This window comes from Pyxicephalus adspersus, chromosome 5 (genome assembly GCF_032062135.1).
Source record: "Pyxicephalus adspersus chromosome 5, UCB_Pads_2.0, whole genome shotgun sequence".
NCBI lineage: Eukaryota > Metazoa > Chordata > Amphibia > Anura > Pyxicephalidae > Pyxicephalus > Pyxicephalus adspersus.
The window spans coordinates 56,192,962-56,209,672 of record NC_092862.1 but is presented as its reverse complement, the minus strand read 5'-3'; the positions used below and the strand labels follow the sequence as shown (position 1 = coordinate 56,209,672).

Sequence of the window (16,711 nt, the reverse complement as noted above, 5' to 3'; positions counted from 1 at the left end):
ATATATACTATTAAACCTTGAAAAATCATGTTATGTAAGGACCTTGGCACACATAAAATTATGGCATTGGCAACCATTTACTTGTAACAGAATTGCTACAAAAAAGTGCGGAAACACTCACCTATTTCCATATACTCACTTGCTTTCCTTTTTCCAGTGACTCTCCTACTGGGCTGATGAGCAAGGTGTTGCAAGGTGTAACAACATGAAAACAGGTGTGCATTTTTCTATCCTATATAACAATCCTATCACTAGCAAGTGTCACTAGCAACAGGATCAAAAGTGTAACATGGCAAGTGAGGACAAAAGTTTATTTAATGTTTTAACCGCTTTGGCATTAATTGCCCAATTCAATAAACAGTGCAAAATGAGAAAGTGTCAAGTGCAGTAACCTATAGCATCCAATCAGAATTCACTTTACTGAAATTAGACCAATACATAATTGAATCTGATGGAATGTTATAGATACTGTACTTTGCACTTTGCTCCACGTTTATTGAATAAACTTGCATGTGTTTTTCTTGTTAATGAAAAAAAGATAATAATAAAACAAAAACAAGGCTTTATATTTTATAAATTAACTTATTTGGAGGCTGAATTTCCTTTACTACAGGAAAAGCATTTTTGCAGTCTGAAAATATAAACTAATTTACAGAATATTAGCATATAAATATTCTAATTTAAATATATATTTTCAATTAAAGCTTACATCAAAATGTAGACTTAAAATAAGACAACATTCAGTGAAGAATTAGTTATGTCTTAAAAGAACAAGACTACAGAAAAGCAAGTCCAATGTCTAAATATGTAAATTTCTCAGATGCCTGGAAAAAGTTACTTAAGTTTATATTTTATATTAATCCAGTACATAACCAAATATAGCAATTTAATTAGATTAATAGAAAGCAAGTCATCATCTACAATTAAACAACTTAACATCTAAAAAAAAGTAAATTAAAGAACTGTTCAATAAAACTGTTTAGAATTGCTCCATGTTTAACATTTTAGTACCTATATGAAACTGTAATTTTCTACAGTCTATGATACTGCTTGCAAACAACAAAGGCCCATTGGATGCTGAACTTTGTGGAGATCCTACTCAGTCCCTGTGAACTCTCTTTCTTCTAGTCTGTGCAACTGTCTGCTTGCTCTTTGCTGCTGTTCTTTCAGTTCTGTGTAAGATCGAGAGAATGTGTGAAATATGGATGTCACAGGAAATGCCATAAGCAAAATACCACTCAGTATGCTGCTTAGGGCCACCACCTGTCCTGGGATGCTTCGGGGAACCATGTCACCATAGCCTACCGTTGTCATGGAGATTACAGCCCACCAGTAACTTCCAGGGATACTGGTGAATTCTTGTTTGGCACCTAGCTCATTCTCTGCAAGATACACAAGAGGGGAAAACAGTGCCATAGCAACACACAAAAACAGCAGAAGTAGCCCAAATTCTCTGGTGCACCTTCTGACTGTGAGTCCAAGGGTCTGCAGTCCTAGAGAGTGCCGTGCCAACCTCATGACATACAAGATGCGCAAAGCCCGCAACACGCGAAGTACCAGTCCAACTTTTTCTAAGTAGTTATTTCCCGTTCCTCCAGTTTTTTCTCCAGAAAGTGAGTCCACTATCAGAGTAATATAATAAGGCAAGATGGCCATCATGTCAATGATGTTAAGCGGTGTTCTTAGGAATACACACTTACTCTCAGCCTGGATAAAGCGTAGAACAAACTCCAAGGAAAACCAAGCTACACAAACTGTCTCTAGAACAAAAATATTGTAGCACTTCTGGGAACATTCACCCTGCAAAAAGAAAATGTGAAAAATAGTTAGTTACTTTATTATTACCATCATTTTGTAATATACCACTGTCATCCAGCCCAATGGATTGGTGGGGCCAGGCCAAGGACGAAACTAGGGACAGAAATGGAAGGTGGTACTTTTAATAAGGTAACCCACATAAAGGTTCTCAAAATTTCAACTGCTTTCTTTAAAAGCAGCGTACTATCTGTATCAGGAGCTGAGATTGTTACAGATGTCAAGTTTACATGTAATCTTCCATCTCTGCTTTTAGAAACTCAGGTGAAACTTGCGAGGCTGATGAAAATCAGTAAGACAGGGAAGGTCACAGGCAATCATTGACAGACGTCAGAAATAATTTCAAGCATAGCTTGTATGCTATATCAGCACTGCTGTTCAAGGCTGCAGATAGTTGATAAATATATAGTGAAACCAATGGAATAATTTGTCATTCTGCTACTGACTTGATGAGGTGAAGTGTCTCAATGTGTGCAATGTCTTTGATTTCCCAGCCAGGACTCTAATTTAAAGCTCTTATTTAAGGGCTCTGATGTTTCCTAGTAATCGTTTTAAATGTGTATGAATTTAGCCCGAACCAAATACCACTGAATAACACACATTTAAATACATTCATGTAACTGTGGAATTACGTTATATAAAAAAATAGTTAAGATAGATGTCTGCATGCAAAGTATTATGTACTATAGGAAAGTCAATTGCCATGCATGTTACTGCAATGCATAGGCACACATGCGTCTGTCCATTGCAATGCTGGCTCAATTTATGAGTGAAGTAGTGCAGAAAAATGGGCAGAAATGCATGCAGCAGTGCCCTGGCTCTGCAATGGCTGATCTTCCCACTAGGGTTTTTAGACTAAAGCTATGTTTAGACTGGCCATAAAGTTACAACATCCCAGTGAACTGCTGTCTTAGTACAAGTACTTTCTTATTTTCGCCATAGAAAATAAATAGTGGGAACAGTGGGTGGCACAGTACTCATTGATGTCAGCTGTCAAACATTCTTAAAGAATCGGCACTGGGGTGCGAGTGACTGAGTGGCTTGCAAGTTAACACCCCCAGGAGCCACACAGGATCCCTCAATCCTGAGGCAGGTCGGAACATCCCAAAGTGACTGTAGGCCAGAACCTATGTAGTAAATGTAATAGGATAATGGCACACTTCTCTGGAGTCCAAAAAAAATTACAGCATTACTTAGCATCATACCATCAAAAGGTATAATAGACATATAAATCCAAACATGATAACATTTAAATTGCTAAAGTACTGTGAGTTGGTTACACATACACATTTGTATACATTTCTACATTTAAAGCTAATTTCTGGGCTCCCCTTATTCCCTTTCTCTTATTCCTCTAATTACTGGCATTGGAAAACTCAATTTACCTAAATCTGCAGTCAGATTATGTTCTATTGCTGAATCTACTAGAATATTGGAAGTCATGTATTATACAGGATAGTTTGTTCTCAGTGAATAAATAGCAAAAGTGCAGTCAACATGAATTGTCAAATGTGTCGATGACACGTGTCCAGTGACTATAATACCAGAACATAAGGCATGTGGGATGGCATTCCCAAAGTAACAACACAGTGTCTATCATATAGATACCTGCATTTGTGCTAATGCTGTCAAAACACTAGTGTGACATTGTGGGGTGTATGTTCAAATTTATATCTTCCTTTTCTAAGCCTTTACAGTTATGAAGATTTACAGTTGAATATACTGTTTTTTTTAACAAAAGCCCTATCATGACCAGTACTATTTAAGTTCTAATTTGGCAAGAAGAGAAGACAAAGTAATTCATGCCATTCCTAAATGTATTCAAACCACTTCCAACCTCAAAGCTTGAAGCAGGATAAATATCTCTTTCTTTCTCGCTGTATCTGTACCTATATTTTTATGACCACTTTTTCTGTTGCATTTCTTTTTTACAATACTGAATGGCACTTTAGTGCAAAGAATCACCTTAGTCACAAAAAATTTCAGTTTGCTCTTCCCCTGGAATCAATTAGCGCTGTAAACATTATCTCCCGGCCCACAATATTCTATTGGCTCATAAAAAACATAAATGTATATGAATGTCAGTTAACAGAAAGCCAAAAAGTAAACGGATTAGCGTCTAATCCCTTCAGGAGGTATCAACAAAGAAAATCAATTTCTAGAGAGAGAGGGTGGCAGATTTAAACTATAGGCAGAAAACCTCTTTTACTGTATTATCTCTGGAGCTCAAATTTGTACTGGCAATTTCTTTTTGACATCACATAACCTGTATTCCAAAAGCCCATAAACACATAAGTAAACAAAATCCAATTACAACAGTATCTGCTCAGTTACGCACATGCTGTAAACTACAAATCATTCTGTTGGTACAGAGGTTCTGTAAATGTAGCAGCCTTAGATTACTGCTATCACTGTACTGAAGCCATGAAATTAAAATTACTCTCCACAGTAGGGTATGACGATTCCTGTAATTGTATAGCTGTTAACCTTCCTGTGGAGATTACAATTAAACAATACCAATGTGAGAAAAGCTGAGAAAATGCCTAATTAAAGTAACTTCACAACACAAAAATACATTTTGGGATACATAAAAGTATACCTTCCTACCTTCCGCAAGTGGCTGCATTACTGATTTTCAAATGAAATTTTATGGCGGTTCCAGCGATGGATTGTCACACAGTTCTGAGGCAAAAATATGAGCGTTAAATCATTTTTCTATATACAAGTATCAGAAGACTGCTTTTGTCGATCTTCTGTAATGTTTAGTCCCTGTGCATTGATTTCCACTTACAAATGTCATCTTTTTCAAGGCTAAAATGATCACAAATAATCATTGATAACCTGTGGCCCCTCTGGCAAGATGACCCAGTGCTCAGTGGCACAGGAACCAGGGTTTGCATTGATCACAAGAAAAACTAAGCTAAGTCCCAAAGCACTTAAAGACAATCTGTCAAGACTACAATAAAATAGCTGCTAAAAAATCAGTAGCTTACGCACCTTACAATTCTAATCATATGATATCCAGCCCCTCAAGCATATCCAGGGCATCGTTCAACTATATCCAAAATTGTTAGCATGGAGGACTTCAGGTTCAATTGCATTTATTGCTTTTTTCTGTTTTTATGTATACACTGCAGGATTAAAGCATTAAGTGAAACTCTGATCATGAGAAATGGTTGGCCAGTCATGAAATGTTGCAATGAAAGTGCACAAAGAGTGATTTATCTGCTGCTTTGTTTACAAGATGCTCTTTGATACCAATAATACCGCACAATATGAAATAAAAAGTATCTCACTTGGATCTGAAGTCCGCAATGATAACCTTATCAGATTTAGGAAATACAACATCCGACATCCAACTTGTTTTTAAACTAGCAAGCCCTATGTCTGTCATACTTACACTTGTTCCATTATAAGGAAGCCCATTCCGCTAGAAGATGTAGTTAGTTAAGTAGGAACTCCTGACCTTCATACAATTTATGGCTCAGTAGCTCACTGAGAACTTATGCAAAGATGATACTATGGCATAATTGAAAATTGCTATAATCTATATTCAGTGAGGAGAGATGCCATTACTTTGTTAAACCAAAATATGGACCATGCTTACTTTAATCTATAAAAGGTAAATATACTATTTTACTATAGCTATGGTTTAATAGTATATTACTATCTACAACACCTTTATATTTTAAATAATTGTAAAGATATATGGTGGCATTTAGTTACATCTCTTCCAATAGGAGAAGCACAATATTTACAATTATTATTATTATCATTACACAGTATTTATATAGCGCCATCATTTTACGCAGCGCTGTACAAGGTCCATAGTTGTGTCACTAACTCTCCCTCAAAGGAGCTCACAATCTAATGTCCCTACCATAGTCATATGTCATTAATGTAGTCCAAGGTCAATTTTGGGGGGAAGCCAATTAACCTAACTGCATGTTTTTGGAATGTGGGAGGAAACCGGAGTACCCAGAGGAAACCCACACAGACACGGGGAGAACCTGCAAACTCCATGCAGATAGTGTCCTGGCTGGGATTCGAACCGGGGGCTGCAAAGGCCAGAGTGCTAACCTCTGAGCCACTGTGGTCCTATGCATTATTGTAGACCAGAGGTCAGCAAACTTTTTTGGCCACTAGGCCATTTCAGGGGTAGGCAGGAGCACTCTAGGCTGGACTCTCTCTTGAGTCCCGCCCTATTGGCCCCACCCCCATTAGAAACACCCCCTGAAGGGAATGCCCTCTCCTCCGCAATGCATACGGAGGAGAGGGAATGCCCCTGAAGGGAAATCCCTCTCCACCGCAATGCATTTAGAGGAGAGGGAATGTTCCCTATTTACCCCTGCGACTGAAGTGTTAACGCCGGCCGCTTTAAATAGGGAAGGGTGCAACCACACAGAGGCTCAAGAGCTGCATGCGGCTCCGGAGCTCCGGCAGCTAAAGGCCGGATTTTGCCGACCCCTGTTGTAGACCAATTAGCCTTTAAAAATTCCATAACTGGCCAATTTCTGACCTTGCTTTATACTAATTACAGTTTGTAATGGAATATTCACAATCAGCACATAGGAGAGTAGATAATATTGTGCCACTACAGAGTCTGTGAAAACACAAATAAAATCTCTACATAATAACGAGGGCATCTAATTATGACTAGCTGTAGACAACTGTAAGAGTGCAATATCATCCTGTAATTTATACAAAGTCAACCATTTGTGAACATACCCATAGCACACTTACTAGGTTTAAAATTCTACATAGATCTTTCCTCTGTTTGTAAAGCTGGCCATACATTTATCAGCTTATTCTTCATTTGAATGGAGTTCAAGAAATAAACTTTCAGTTGAAAACATTAACAATACCTATAGTTTATACCCCTAATTACCGAATTATAAATATCACTTTCTAATTAGTTAGTTAGTCCAGGAAGAGACACACAAGCTGCTGAGGTACTGCAGTGCCAATTACTTCCTTGCCACCCCAGTGTCCGCCCTGATGCTCTGAATGTTTAGGGGACAGCCTTCAGATGCTAAGGTGCAAGGTACACTGTCTGGGGGAACAAGGATACAAATCACAGCTGTCTGTATGGATCTTCTAATTTTATGATATTTAACATCCCTCTGGAGACCCGTCTAACTGATGAAATCATTTCCAGCAGGATACCATCTTGCACTTAGTTGTGTCAATGGTATGTGGGAAATAGTGCTATATTCTTCACATCAAGCTGCCTGTACATGCCTGGAGGTGGTAAAAATGCATGTTACACAGCATGTTCTTTACCAGTGCTTGAATGGTAACCTACACTGTTTTCTGAATGTATACACTGTGGGAGATTTATGCAGTAATTTACTGATAGAATCACACATATAACTAGTCCCCTTTGGATGGCTTTCCTTTATAAATGGATGGGATGGTTTGGGATGCATCAAAAATCCAAGGCAGTTAACTACTTGGGCATAGATCAGTGATATATTAATTATTTCACACACACCTAGTAAACTATGCCTGGTCAATGTACCTTCCTACACATAAGATAACAGTGGTTGGGTTTAAAATATAAAAATGTCCCAGCAATGAACTTTTAAAGACTTGTAAGTGTTAATGGAAACAATATTTCATATGATATGACTTTGGATTGGGATTGGAAACATGGACATTGTACATAGGCAACTGTTTCTGGTTTTAACTTGAGCTGATCTGAGCTCTCAACCTCTTCCATGCCACTAAATTATATCCCTGTTTCCCCACACAGCTCATTCTCCTTTCCCTCGCAATACCTTGGCCCTCTTGCAGATGCAGATATGTGTGCTGCCAAAAAGAACTGCAATCTCCTTCTCTACTCTCCTGCACCTGCCTCTGCTATGGTGTCAAAGAGCCCTGAATCTTTCACTTGTGTTTCATTCTCTTAGCAAAACACTCAATTTCATGTCACCATCCTACCCTTTCTATTAACCTGTACCACAATCTGTCTATACAGAGGGTTTCTACGTCCTGTCACTGTCTTACCTTTCCATGTTCCCCTCTCTCCCAATGCCAAACTGTAAAAAGTAATTTTAATATTTTATGGTGCCCGAAATAAGCCACAGTAACTTTATCTACAGGAAAAAAAAGTCTCTCGCTTTGCCATTTAGAGAGAGTTGTGTAACTTTTCATCACTGTAGAAGCTTCTCATGTTATAAATAATTCTTGTTTTAAACAAATCTACCGTATTTAGAATGCAGCGGTCAGACAAATACATTTATTAATCACCAAATTTACTCACATTCAGAACAGTGGCATTCTAACATTCTTCCATCAGAACTACTTGGCAATTGTCGGGTTATTAAGGCTTCTAGACATTGGTGCCTGAAATTTATACCTTGAGCAGTTTTGCTTTTTGCACTGAAAGAAGTATCTTTAAGAGAATCCCTAAATGAAAAATCTGTAACAAGCCTAATGTGTGATCATTCAAACTCCAATACTACACCGCAAGTAATAGTAATGCATTACCATAATGTCTTAGCATGCAATGGACAGTGGATAAGTTACAAGACAAATGACTGCATATTGAATCTATTATCATAATGAATGAGTCTATCCAACATTTGCAGTAGGGAGTTGTTTGCGTCAACATTTGCTTAATCTTCTTCTGATTTACACATTTGTTTAGGTGTCCTTGTAGTTTTCTCTTGCACAGTTTATATGCAATTATGATCAATAGTTGATATTGCTGACTTCAGCCATCCAAGCAGGCGAATGATTGTGTTTATGTTACATTTTCTTGCATGCGATTGGATATTCTTTGCAAAGTTAAAATTTCACCACATTCCTTAGGCTAAGTGGATCATCCCCATGCAGAGTGATAATTCACTTTACTAAGTAAACAACCTAAACTCTACATAAATTTAAACATGGAAAAATAAGTAACAAAAATTACTATGACAACCATTAAATGAAAATAAATTATCACAACATGCTATACTTTTTTTTTTTACAAGAACACATTTGGGCTGATTTATTAAAGTCCCCCAAGACTGAAGAACATAAGACTATCATGGAAGAAATTGGGTGATCCAGCGACCTAAACTTGATCTGATCCAGATTGTACAGGATGAAAAACATTTGCCTACTAGTTTTAAAGAAATTTTAAGAAATCTTTTCCAAATTTGCTGGTTCACCCAGGTTCTCCCATGATATACTATCTTTCCCAGTCTTGGTGCGCTTTAATAAATCAGGTCCGATATGTCTGTTATCTCTTTCTGTACTTACATTTATTGTTTTTGATCTCATATAAGAAGGCTTCATGCACTTAAAGACAGTTAATGCCCTGTTATTCAAGCCTGGAATGACCTTACCAGTCTTAACATTTGTTGCCTCTGTTGAAAACAACAAAGTATCTCTTCCAGAACTGTCTCTAATCTGCAAATCCTCAGTGTTACAGAGAAAGCTGTACCCTGGATCTGTTTCTTGTTTCTCTATCACTAATCCTGTTGCACTATGCATATCCCTATTTGTTCAAATGTGCTTTTATTTAGCTTTTGATTTTCTGAACAAATGTTTATTGTGTCTACTGATATCTTTAGTTTTTGTGTAATCCTTTACATGTACTACTGAAGAATATTTGGTAATAAAGTTACATTTTAATTTGGTTCACAATATCCTTTTTATAGTGGTGCTCTGCAGTTTTAGCTTTGGAAGGGTTCCAGACATGAAATTCAGGACTCTGCTGCACATGAAAAGATTCCCGGGTCGCAAAGTCTTCTTGGAAGCACTCTGTCACAGAAAAATGTATTAGTAGTGACACGTGTCACGTTTTGATAAAAAAAAAAAAAAGGATAATAACAAGCCATACTTTTGTGTTTGTATGTGATAATTAGGCCATAGAACACAGTGACAGGATGGAAGATACCCAATGGAAACTTATGGCTGATCTGGCATTTTCATCTCTATATTTCATTATGTACAAAGCATTTAATAGTAAGGCACACTTCTGATGTTGAAAAAAGGCTTTCACTTAAAAATGTAGCTGACCTCTGTAATATAAGCTTAGCTTATTTCATGTTTATTACCTTTTCTGTGTTTTAATGGCTCATTATAACCAAGGAACAGTTCAATTATGAAAAAGGAAAAAAATGTCAAGCATGTTACTAAAAGCCGCAGCACTTAATGGATCTGATGCAAAATCAGAACTAGGCCCCACTCTTTCTGGGAAGCTTTTAGTTTTCTTGTTTTTTCTAGTTTGTTAATGACTATAAGGAGGAAAAAGACAATTTTTCGACAAACAGTGTTTAGGTAACATTGCTATGTCAGGTGCTCAGTTGGATTGTCAATAGACTGCCATTCATGTTGAATCATAAATGTTGTTCACAAAAGAGAAACAACTTGTCTGGCTCTTGACTGCAAAGATGTAATTAGGCATCCCTCTAAGATAAGCAATGTCACTTTCAGAGCCACCTGGGGACACTACAATTGGATCCTAAGAAACTGCTTCCTCGTAGATTCTGCATTTAAAGCCAAACTCAAGTTTAATATGACACCATGACGCCCCCCAAACCCATTTTACTGAATCCTGATGTCCTCTGGCTGTTTGATATCTTGGGTTCTTCCACTTATTTTCCATACTTCTGCACATGAGTGTCATTAGGTTCAGCAGGTGGTAAGCTCAGACTGGTTTGATGAGCGAGTTCATGACAATCTGGGTGTAATTTCGCTATATGGAGGACTGTCACTGGAGAAGTCTGTGGGGGGTAGCTGTTTGTGTGAAATCTGTTTTTTTATGTTTAAAAATGCTGGGCTTATTTTTTCATAGTATTACAAAGATTGAGTTGGACTTTGAGGTGCTATAAAAGTAGTAATGCCATACACCACAGTAGGAAACTGCCTCCACCTTGGAGAACAAAAGCATGGGTAAACCTACAACTTAATACATTCCAAGTGCATCAAAATAAAGGTGTTTAATGTTTTTTATTTTTTTTTTAATCAGCCACAGCCTGAGGATAAAAGCCTACCTACTGCTAGCAAACAGAGAAAGAACTTTGCTCTCTTTGGGGAAATAGTGGTCTTGTTGCAAAGCTCTGACATGCTCTCTACTGAGCCATGCCGGTTGCTCTACAATCAGCATAGTTTACACTCCCTGAGGCATGCCGGAAATCTGAAAAGAGAAATCTCCGCTTTCCCATATGAGAGCAGGAATCCTTCTCCTAACACTTCCAGTCAACCTATGTAGAAAGTCATAATTACAGGCATGTCTGGTTTTAAAAAGTTAACTATGCAGAGACTTCATGATTTTTTTTTTTTCTTTTCAGGGCTTGCTTCCATTTAACCAGTATCTCTTTTATTATAAATTTGCTGACCTAATTTAACAGGCTCCATATCTGGTGATAACATTCTGGTAATGTTTTAGTTTTATACAGTCCTGGTTCTGAATATTTACAGCTGAATGAATCGTCTTTATCCTCACAATTAGCAGTGAGCCTACTTCCTTTTCTTCCACAAAGCTGAGCCTTTTAGCACACTCAGATAACAAGAACAGAAGTAGGTGGCCATGTAGAGGCTTTGTGCAAACTCATTATCTAGCTGTCATTTGTATTGGTTTTCTGTTTACTGTGGATTTTACAGTACTTATCTGAGCCCTAACCGCAGATGAGCTTAAAACTGAAGATTTAGAGAAAGTGTCTGTTTGCTTTATTGAGTGCATAAAATGTTTTTATGCTTTCTTTCCATCTACGCTTGCAGTAATTAGAGTTATATTGACTTAATTATGTCATTTGCACTTTGTGAAGAATAGGAGGGGGTAAGTGCTCTTTTCTTTTAATCAGAATTTTAGCATTGTGAAAGTAAATGTTGTTCAATAGGCAAGAAAAATATGCAATAACTTTGATGCTAAGAACACTTTGTGCTTCAAACAAAGGCTTGGTATATTGTGTCCTTGTACCGAACGTGCTAATCTAGGGCAGACAGTGCTCACAGAGCCATATGCGTGCTGTATTCTTATTCCTACTTTATAAGAGTCCTGCTAATGTTCTTCTCCTTGGTAGGCAATGGCTATTAAACATCACTAAGTGCCAATATCACTACAGGTATTGGCATTTAGAGTCTATTTGGAACCAAATATTCGTACTTTTTTAGTATAAAGTTACAGTACCACACAGCAATAAACTAATTTGAACACATAACACAATTCATTTGAACTATATTTTTGCGGGTTGAATTAAGTGTAACGTTTTACATACACAATAATTATACAATCTCCTTTAGATTTTTATCAATGACTATTAATTTAGAGGGCACTCATATTTGGTTTTAAATTTAATGGCTTGTTTGGGGAGCGCTATGCACTTCAAAAAATACATAGAATGTATGTTAACAATCTAGCTTGATGACTAGCTTTATTTTAAAAAGTTGAAGAAGCCTAATTGTCAGGTTTAAAAAAACCCTAAACCTGCATATCAGTCGACACAGTGCAAAATATGGGTCAACGTTAACATCACCAAAAACTGAACAATTACCCTTGCAGGGGATTACTCCCCCAACTACAGGAGGATGATGAATAAACAGAAACTTTTCTTTTTCTGACTCTAGACTGTAAGTGGGCCCTTAGTATTCTCCAATACAATGCAGAACTGCTGGTACTGCATTGGTTGGGAAAGTCAGAGCTGCAACCAGCCAGACAGTGACCAAAGGGGCTTCATGGGACTGATCAGATGAAAAGGAGAAAGCCTGCAGGAGCATGGAATAAGGTAAGTTTATCAACTTACTAACCATCCCCCAGGCAAAATGAGTAGATAATCCTTGCAGAGGGTCCCCCCTTGTTTTCTCGGGAGTTCAGCTTTTATTCCACTTTAAAAATTTGCAGCCAGACAGGCCTTTATTGCAGAAGGGGACAGGCAATGTCCGCTAGCAGCTGCAAATGCGCAGCTCAATGTTGGTTGCCGGGATTAAATGAACACCTGCGCACCTATACAGAAGTTACATCATCCAGGCTTAGCCAATCAACATGGCCAATGATCGTAGAGAGTTTAGAACAAGAAAGTTAACAATTCTATTCAATAAAGTGGAACTCTAGGCATATAGGATGAAATTGGTTCATGCAAAACAACAATGTCTCAAACACACCAGCATTTTTAAAATAAATAGTGGTTCCCACAATGGAACAGGGCAGGTGAAAATAAATTGGGTTTAGTTATTCTTTAAAGTGGAACTCCAGCAAACATCTCATGTGAGAATGTTAGTATACCTTGAAACTGTTGACTTTTTTGTTACCAGAATTAAATAAGCAACCAGATCACTCAAACGATCATGCAAAGAGAGCCCACAAATAAAAAGGTGAAAAACATAAATTAAATCTTGCTTGTTATTTTTGAACAAAAATATTATTAGATGTAATGATTTGCAAAGTAGGTTTGCCCATGCTCAAATTCCACACAATCGGATTAAAATTAGTGCATTTCTTAATTTGAACCATTCCTTATTGAATTTGCAGGTGTGCTTTGAATCATTATCATGTTGAAAAATCCAGCTTTAGTTCATTTTGTGGTCAGACTGCCCAGAATTCGGATCAGACACATTTTTATATGATGCAGAACCTATAGTAGACTAACTGCAAGAATTAGAAAGAAGTTATAGTTTGCAAACAATTGCAATTTCTTTCTGATTTTGGATGCATACACCTTGGCACCAAGTGTTGCAAGTGCTGTAATGCAGTCTGCACGCACATTTGGCCCATAAAACAAGTATAGAGCTCTCCACTTTGTTCCTATCCACTGTTTGTGTTCACTTATTATTTTGATTGCTATTCGAAGTTGTCTTTAAATAATTTGGCTTTTAATAGAAGGGAGCCTTCTGCGCATTGTGTTACTTGCAATGCAAATGACAACTACTCTTTTGCTGGACAGAGTCATTGCATGCACTTTTTAGGTCAGAAAAGGTAAATTTAATACTGGCAATGTAGACCTACCAAGCAATCAAACAACAAGGATTTATTACATCATTAAATGACCTTGTTCTTAATTTTGTGGTGTATGGCACTGAGGGGCGCTAAACGTTTGTAGTCTTGGTGATGGGGTACACTTATTGTTGCTGGAAAAATATCTCTTTTACATTTTAATATATTCTTTTTGGAAAGTCAAACTCTAAATATGTTACAATACAGTTCAGCTTAAAAAAAGTTTTCTTTTTTTTACCAAACATTCTAAAAGCCATTTTTGAAGTTATCTATCTCTTATACAATGATATAAAACTCCAGTACATAACTTCCTGAAGCATGAAAACCTGTGACATTAAATGTAGAATGCCATGATATACTACAGAAGCATAAAATGAATTGTATAATCATATTGAATTACAATGTTACATCTATTCAAAAAGTCACATCTGTTAGAAGCAGATAAAAGTACTTGCTATACAAATGGGTATATATACACAAAGTGATGGGGGATGTCTTTCTTATTTTACCCTGCACTCACTCACTCACACCTTTTTATTTCACATTTAAATCAACTCTGGCTCAGAAGAAATTCCAATATATGAATATTAATATATGAATGCAGACAATGATGTGCACTCCTATAGAAAACACTATACAGCAGCTAAATAAATCAAACTTTAAATTACACACATAATATGAAATTCGATTCAATAATGTAGAACCCAAAGCATATAGGATGAAATTGGTTCATGCAAAATGACAATAATCCAAAGCACTCCAGCATATTTAAAATAGATTGGGTAAGGAAGAAAAGAAACAAGTGTTGCAGTGGCCCTGTCATTATTTAGACCTCAATGGAAATTAAGTGGTGTGACCCTAAAAGAGCTGCACACAAACATATACCTACAAACCTTGATGAATTTAAATAATGTGAAGAAAAGTTGGACAAAATTCTGCCACAATGATGTAAAAGAGTAAAGTATTACAGAAAATGATTACTTCAAGTTACTTCTGTTAATGGTGGTCCTACAAACTATTCAATCATAAATAATACAGCTGTATGTGTGATTCTCTTTTGAATCCCTGGAGACCAAAATTCAACATTACACTTACCCTGTCTTCTTCTTCTCTAAAGTCTGGCATGGTGCTAATGCAAAGGCTGACTGCTGTTATGGCAACAAAGGAGACTGATAAACAGGCAAAAATCTTTCCAGGAATTCCTGAGTGCGGATTCTCAACCATGTCCCTGAGATGCTTCATACACTGGGCCAATCGCCCACTGTCCTGCAAGGCACTTTGTGAGTTCTCCTTGGAGGTGCCAAATTCTCCCTCATACATCTTGGCCTCAGCCAGTTCCTCTTCCTTTTGCTGCAGTTTCCTAAGGCAGCACCATTCCAACTGTTCCTCCTCTATCCCCCAATATATAAGTTCTTCCTGGAAGGAAAGTGCACACATTTCTCTTAGTATTCTTAGTTTCCCAGCTGCCAAGAAAGTCATAATAGTCCTAAAGGCACATGGGTTACGATCGAAAAAGAACTCATTGCAGTTAATGTCATAATCATCACACACATCCATTATTTCATCATAATTATTACAGGCTCTTAGTTTGCCCAGCCTTGTCAATGGACAGTCATCTAAAGTAGTCCATGGGATACAATACTTGATGCCACCAACGTTGATAATGACATGTCGCATTCTGTCTTCCACTTGTCCTCTGTAACATCGCTCTTCACCTGGACGAAGGAGCTTAGCTGTTTTATAGAAGACCCCCTTCCTGGTCCGAACCTCACATAGGTTCTCTATATTTTTGATTCTGAAGGAGGTAAAGTCGGCCTCTGCTTTTCCCGCCAATAATGCCATTTCCTGATACATTGGCTTTCTTCATTGAGACAACCACTGTTTCCAGAGAAAAACAGGTGCAGATCTGAAAGAGAAGAAAATGTGTTTGTTGGTTGGCAAGGTTTATGGGACCAAAAATAAGGGAAAAGAATGTAAATGTATTACAGACACAGGATGTCTATAATCAATTAAGGTCAACTGCTGTTCAGTCTTGCATGTACAAGGTAAAGCAGCTTTTGGAGACTGTATGAAGAAATGATTACGATTCATGATTTATTGCCTATATTCCCTCCACACACCACAGGGTAAATGAGAAGAAAAAAAAGCATACTCAGCAAGTAGTATGCTTAACCAATGCAACACAAGGTCACATTATGTTTTATGTCAATACCACTTATTATGGTATTGTAATATGCTTATTTGTTCTATATTGGAGTAAACGTATTTCAATAGAATGTTTTAGGCTAAGTATTTTAATGTAAATATACGGTGCTGAATACCAAATACTATATAATGCCTCTTGTTGTAAAAAAAAACCTTTAATAGTAGTGATGGAGACCTGGATGTATACAAAAATGGACTCTTAAAAGATCGTACTTCCATAGGTTTAGGTAGGCATCCACAGGTTGCATGATGCCATTGGCAGTCTCGTAGAATGGGGGAGAGGCATGTCTTTTAGCCCTCTTCTATACCTCTGAATGTATCTAAATATACTGTGGAAATACTGGTAGGTGATTTTCAATACAAGAGAGGAAAATGCTTCCTAACATTTAACAATGCATTATTATTTTTACCTGAATGGTTCGGGTTACTTTTTTAAATTTCCTTTAGGTTTGTATGCTTTCTACTCATACTATATATATTTTGTTTTTTCTACCCATATAAGATACTTGAAAAAAAACACTAACAAAACAAAACACATAAAACAGTGTCAAATAAAATAATGGTCATTCTTAAGAGAGAACATAGCAACAGCTGTTTGCCTCTAAACTGTATTTTGGAATTAATGTCTTACAAAGCCAAATACAGAAGTTATACAGAGCCATACAGAGGTATACTACAGAGCAATACATGGGGTACAGTCACTTCTCTGTAAATCAACATAAAAAAACAGATAAAGTATAACTAACCTTTTAAAAATGTGTTGAA

The 16,711-nt window shown here is 37.1% G+C and overlaps 1 protein-coding gene across 1 annotated transcript; it reads right to left on the bottom strand.

Moving 5' to 3' along the window:
* Nucleotides 1-791: 791 nt before the first annotated feature.
* KCNG2 (potassium voltage-gated channel modifier subfamily G member 2) lies at nt 792-15,805 on the bottom strand. Its single transcript, XM_072411559.1, has 2 exons — nt 14,837-15,805; nt 792-1,800 (listed from the first exon to the last, which is right to left on the bottom strand). The coding sequence occupies exons 1-2, from the start codon at nt 15,593-15,595 to the stop codon at nt 1,096-1,098; spliced, it is 1,464 nt and encodes a 487-aa protein (XP_072267660.1). The 5' UTR covers nt 15,596-15,805; the 3' UTR covers nt 792-1,095.
* Nucleotides 15,806-16,711: the final 906 nt, after the last annotated feature.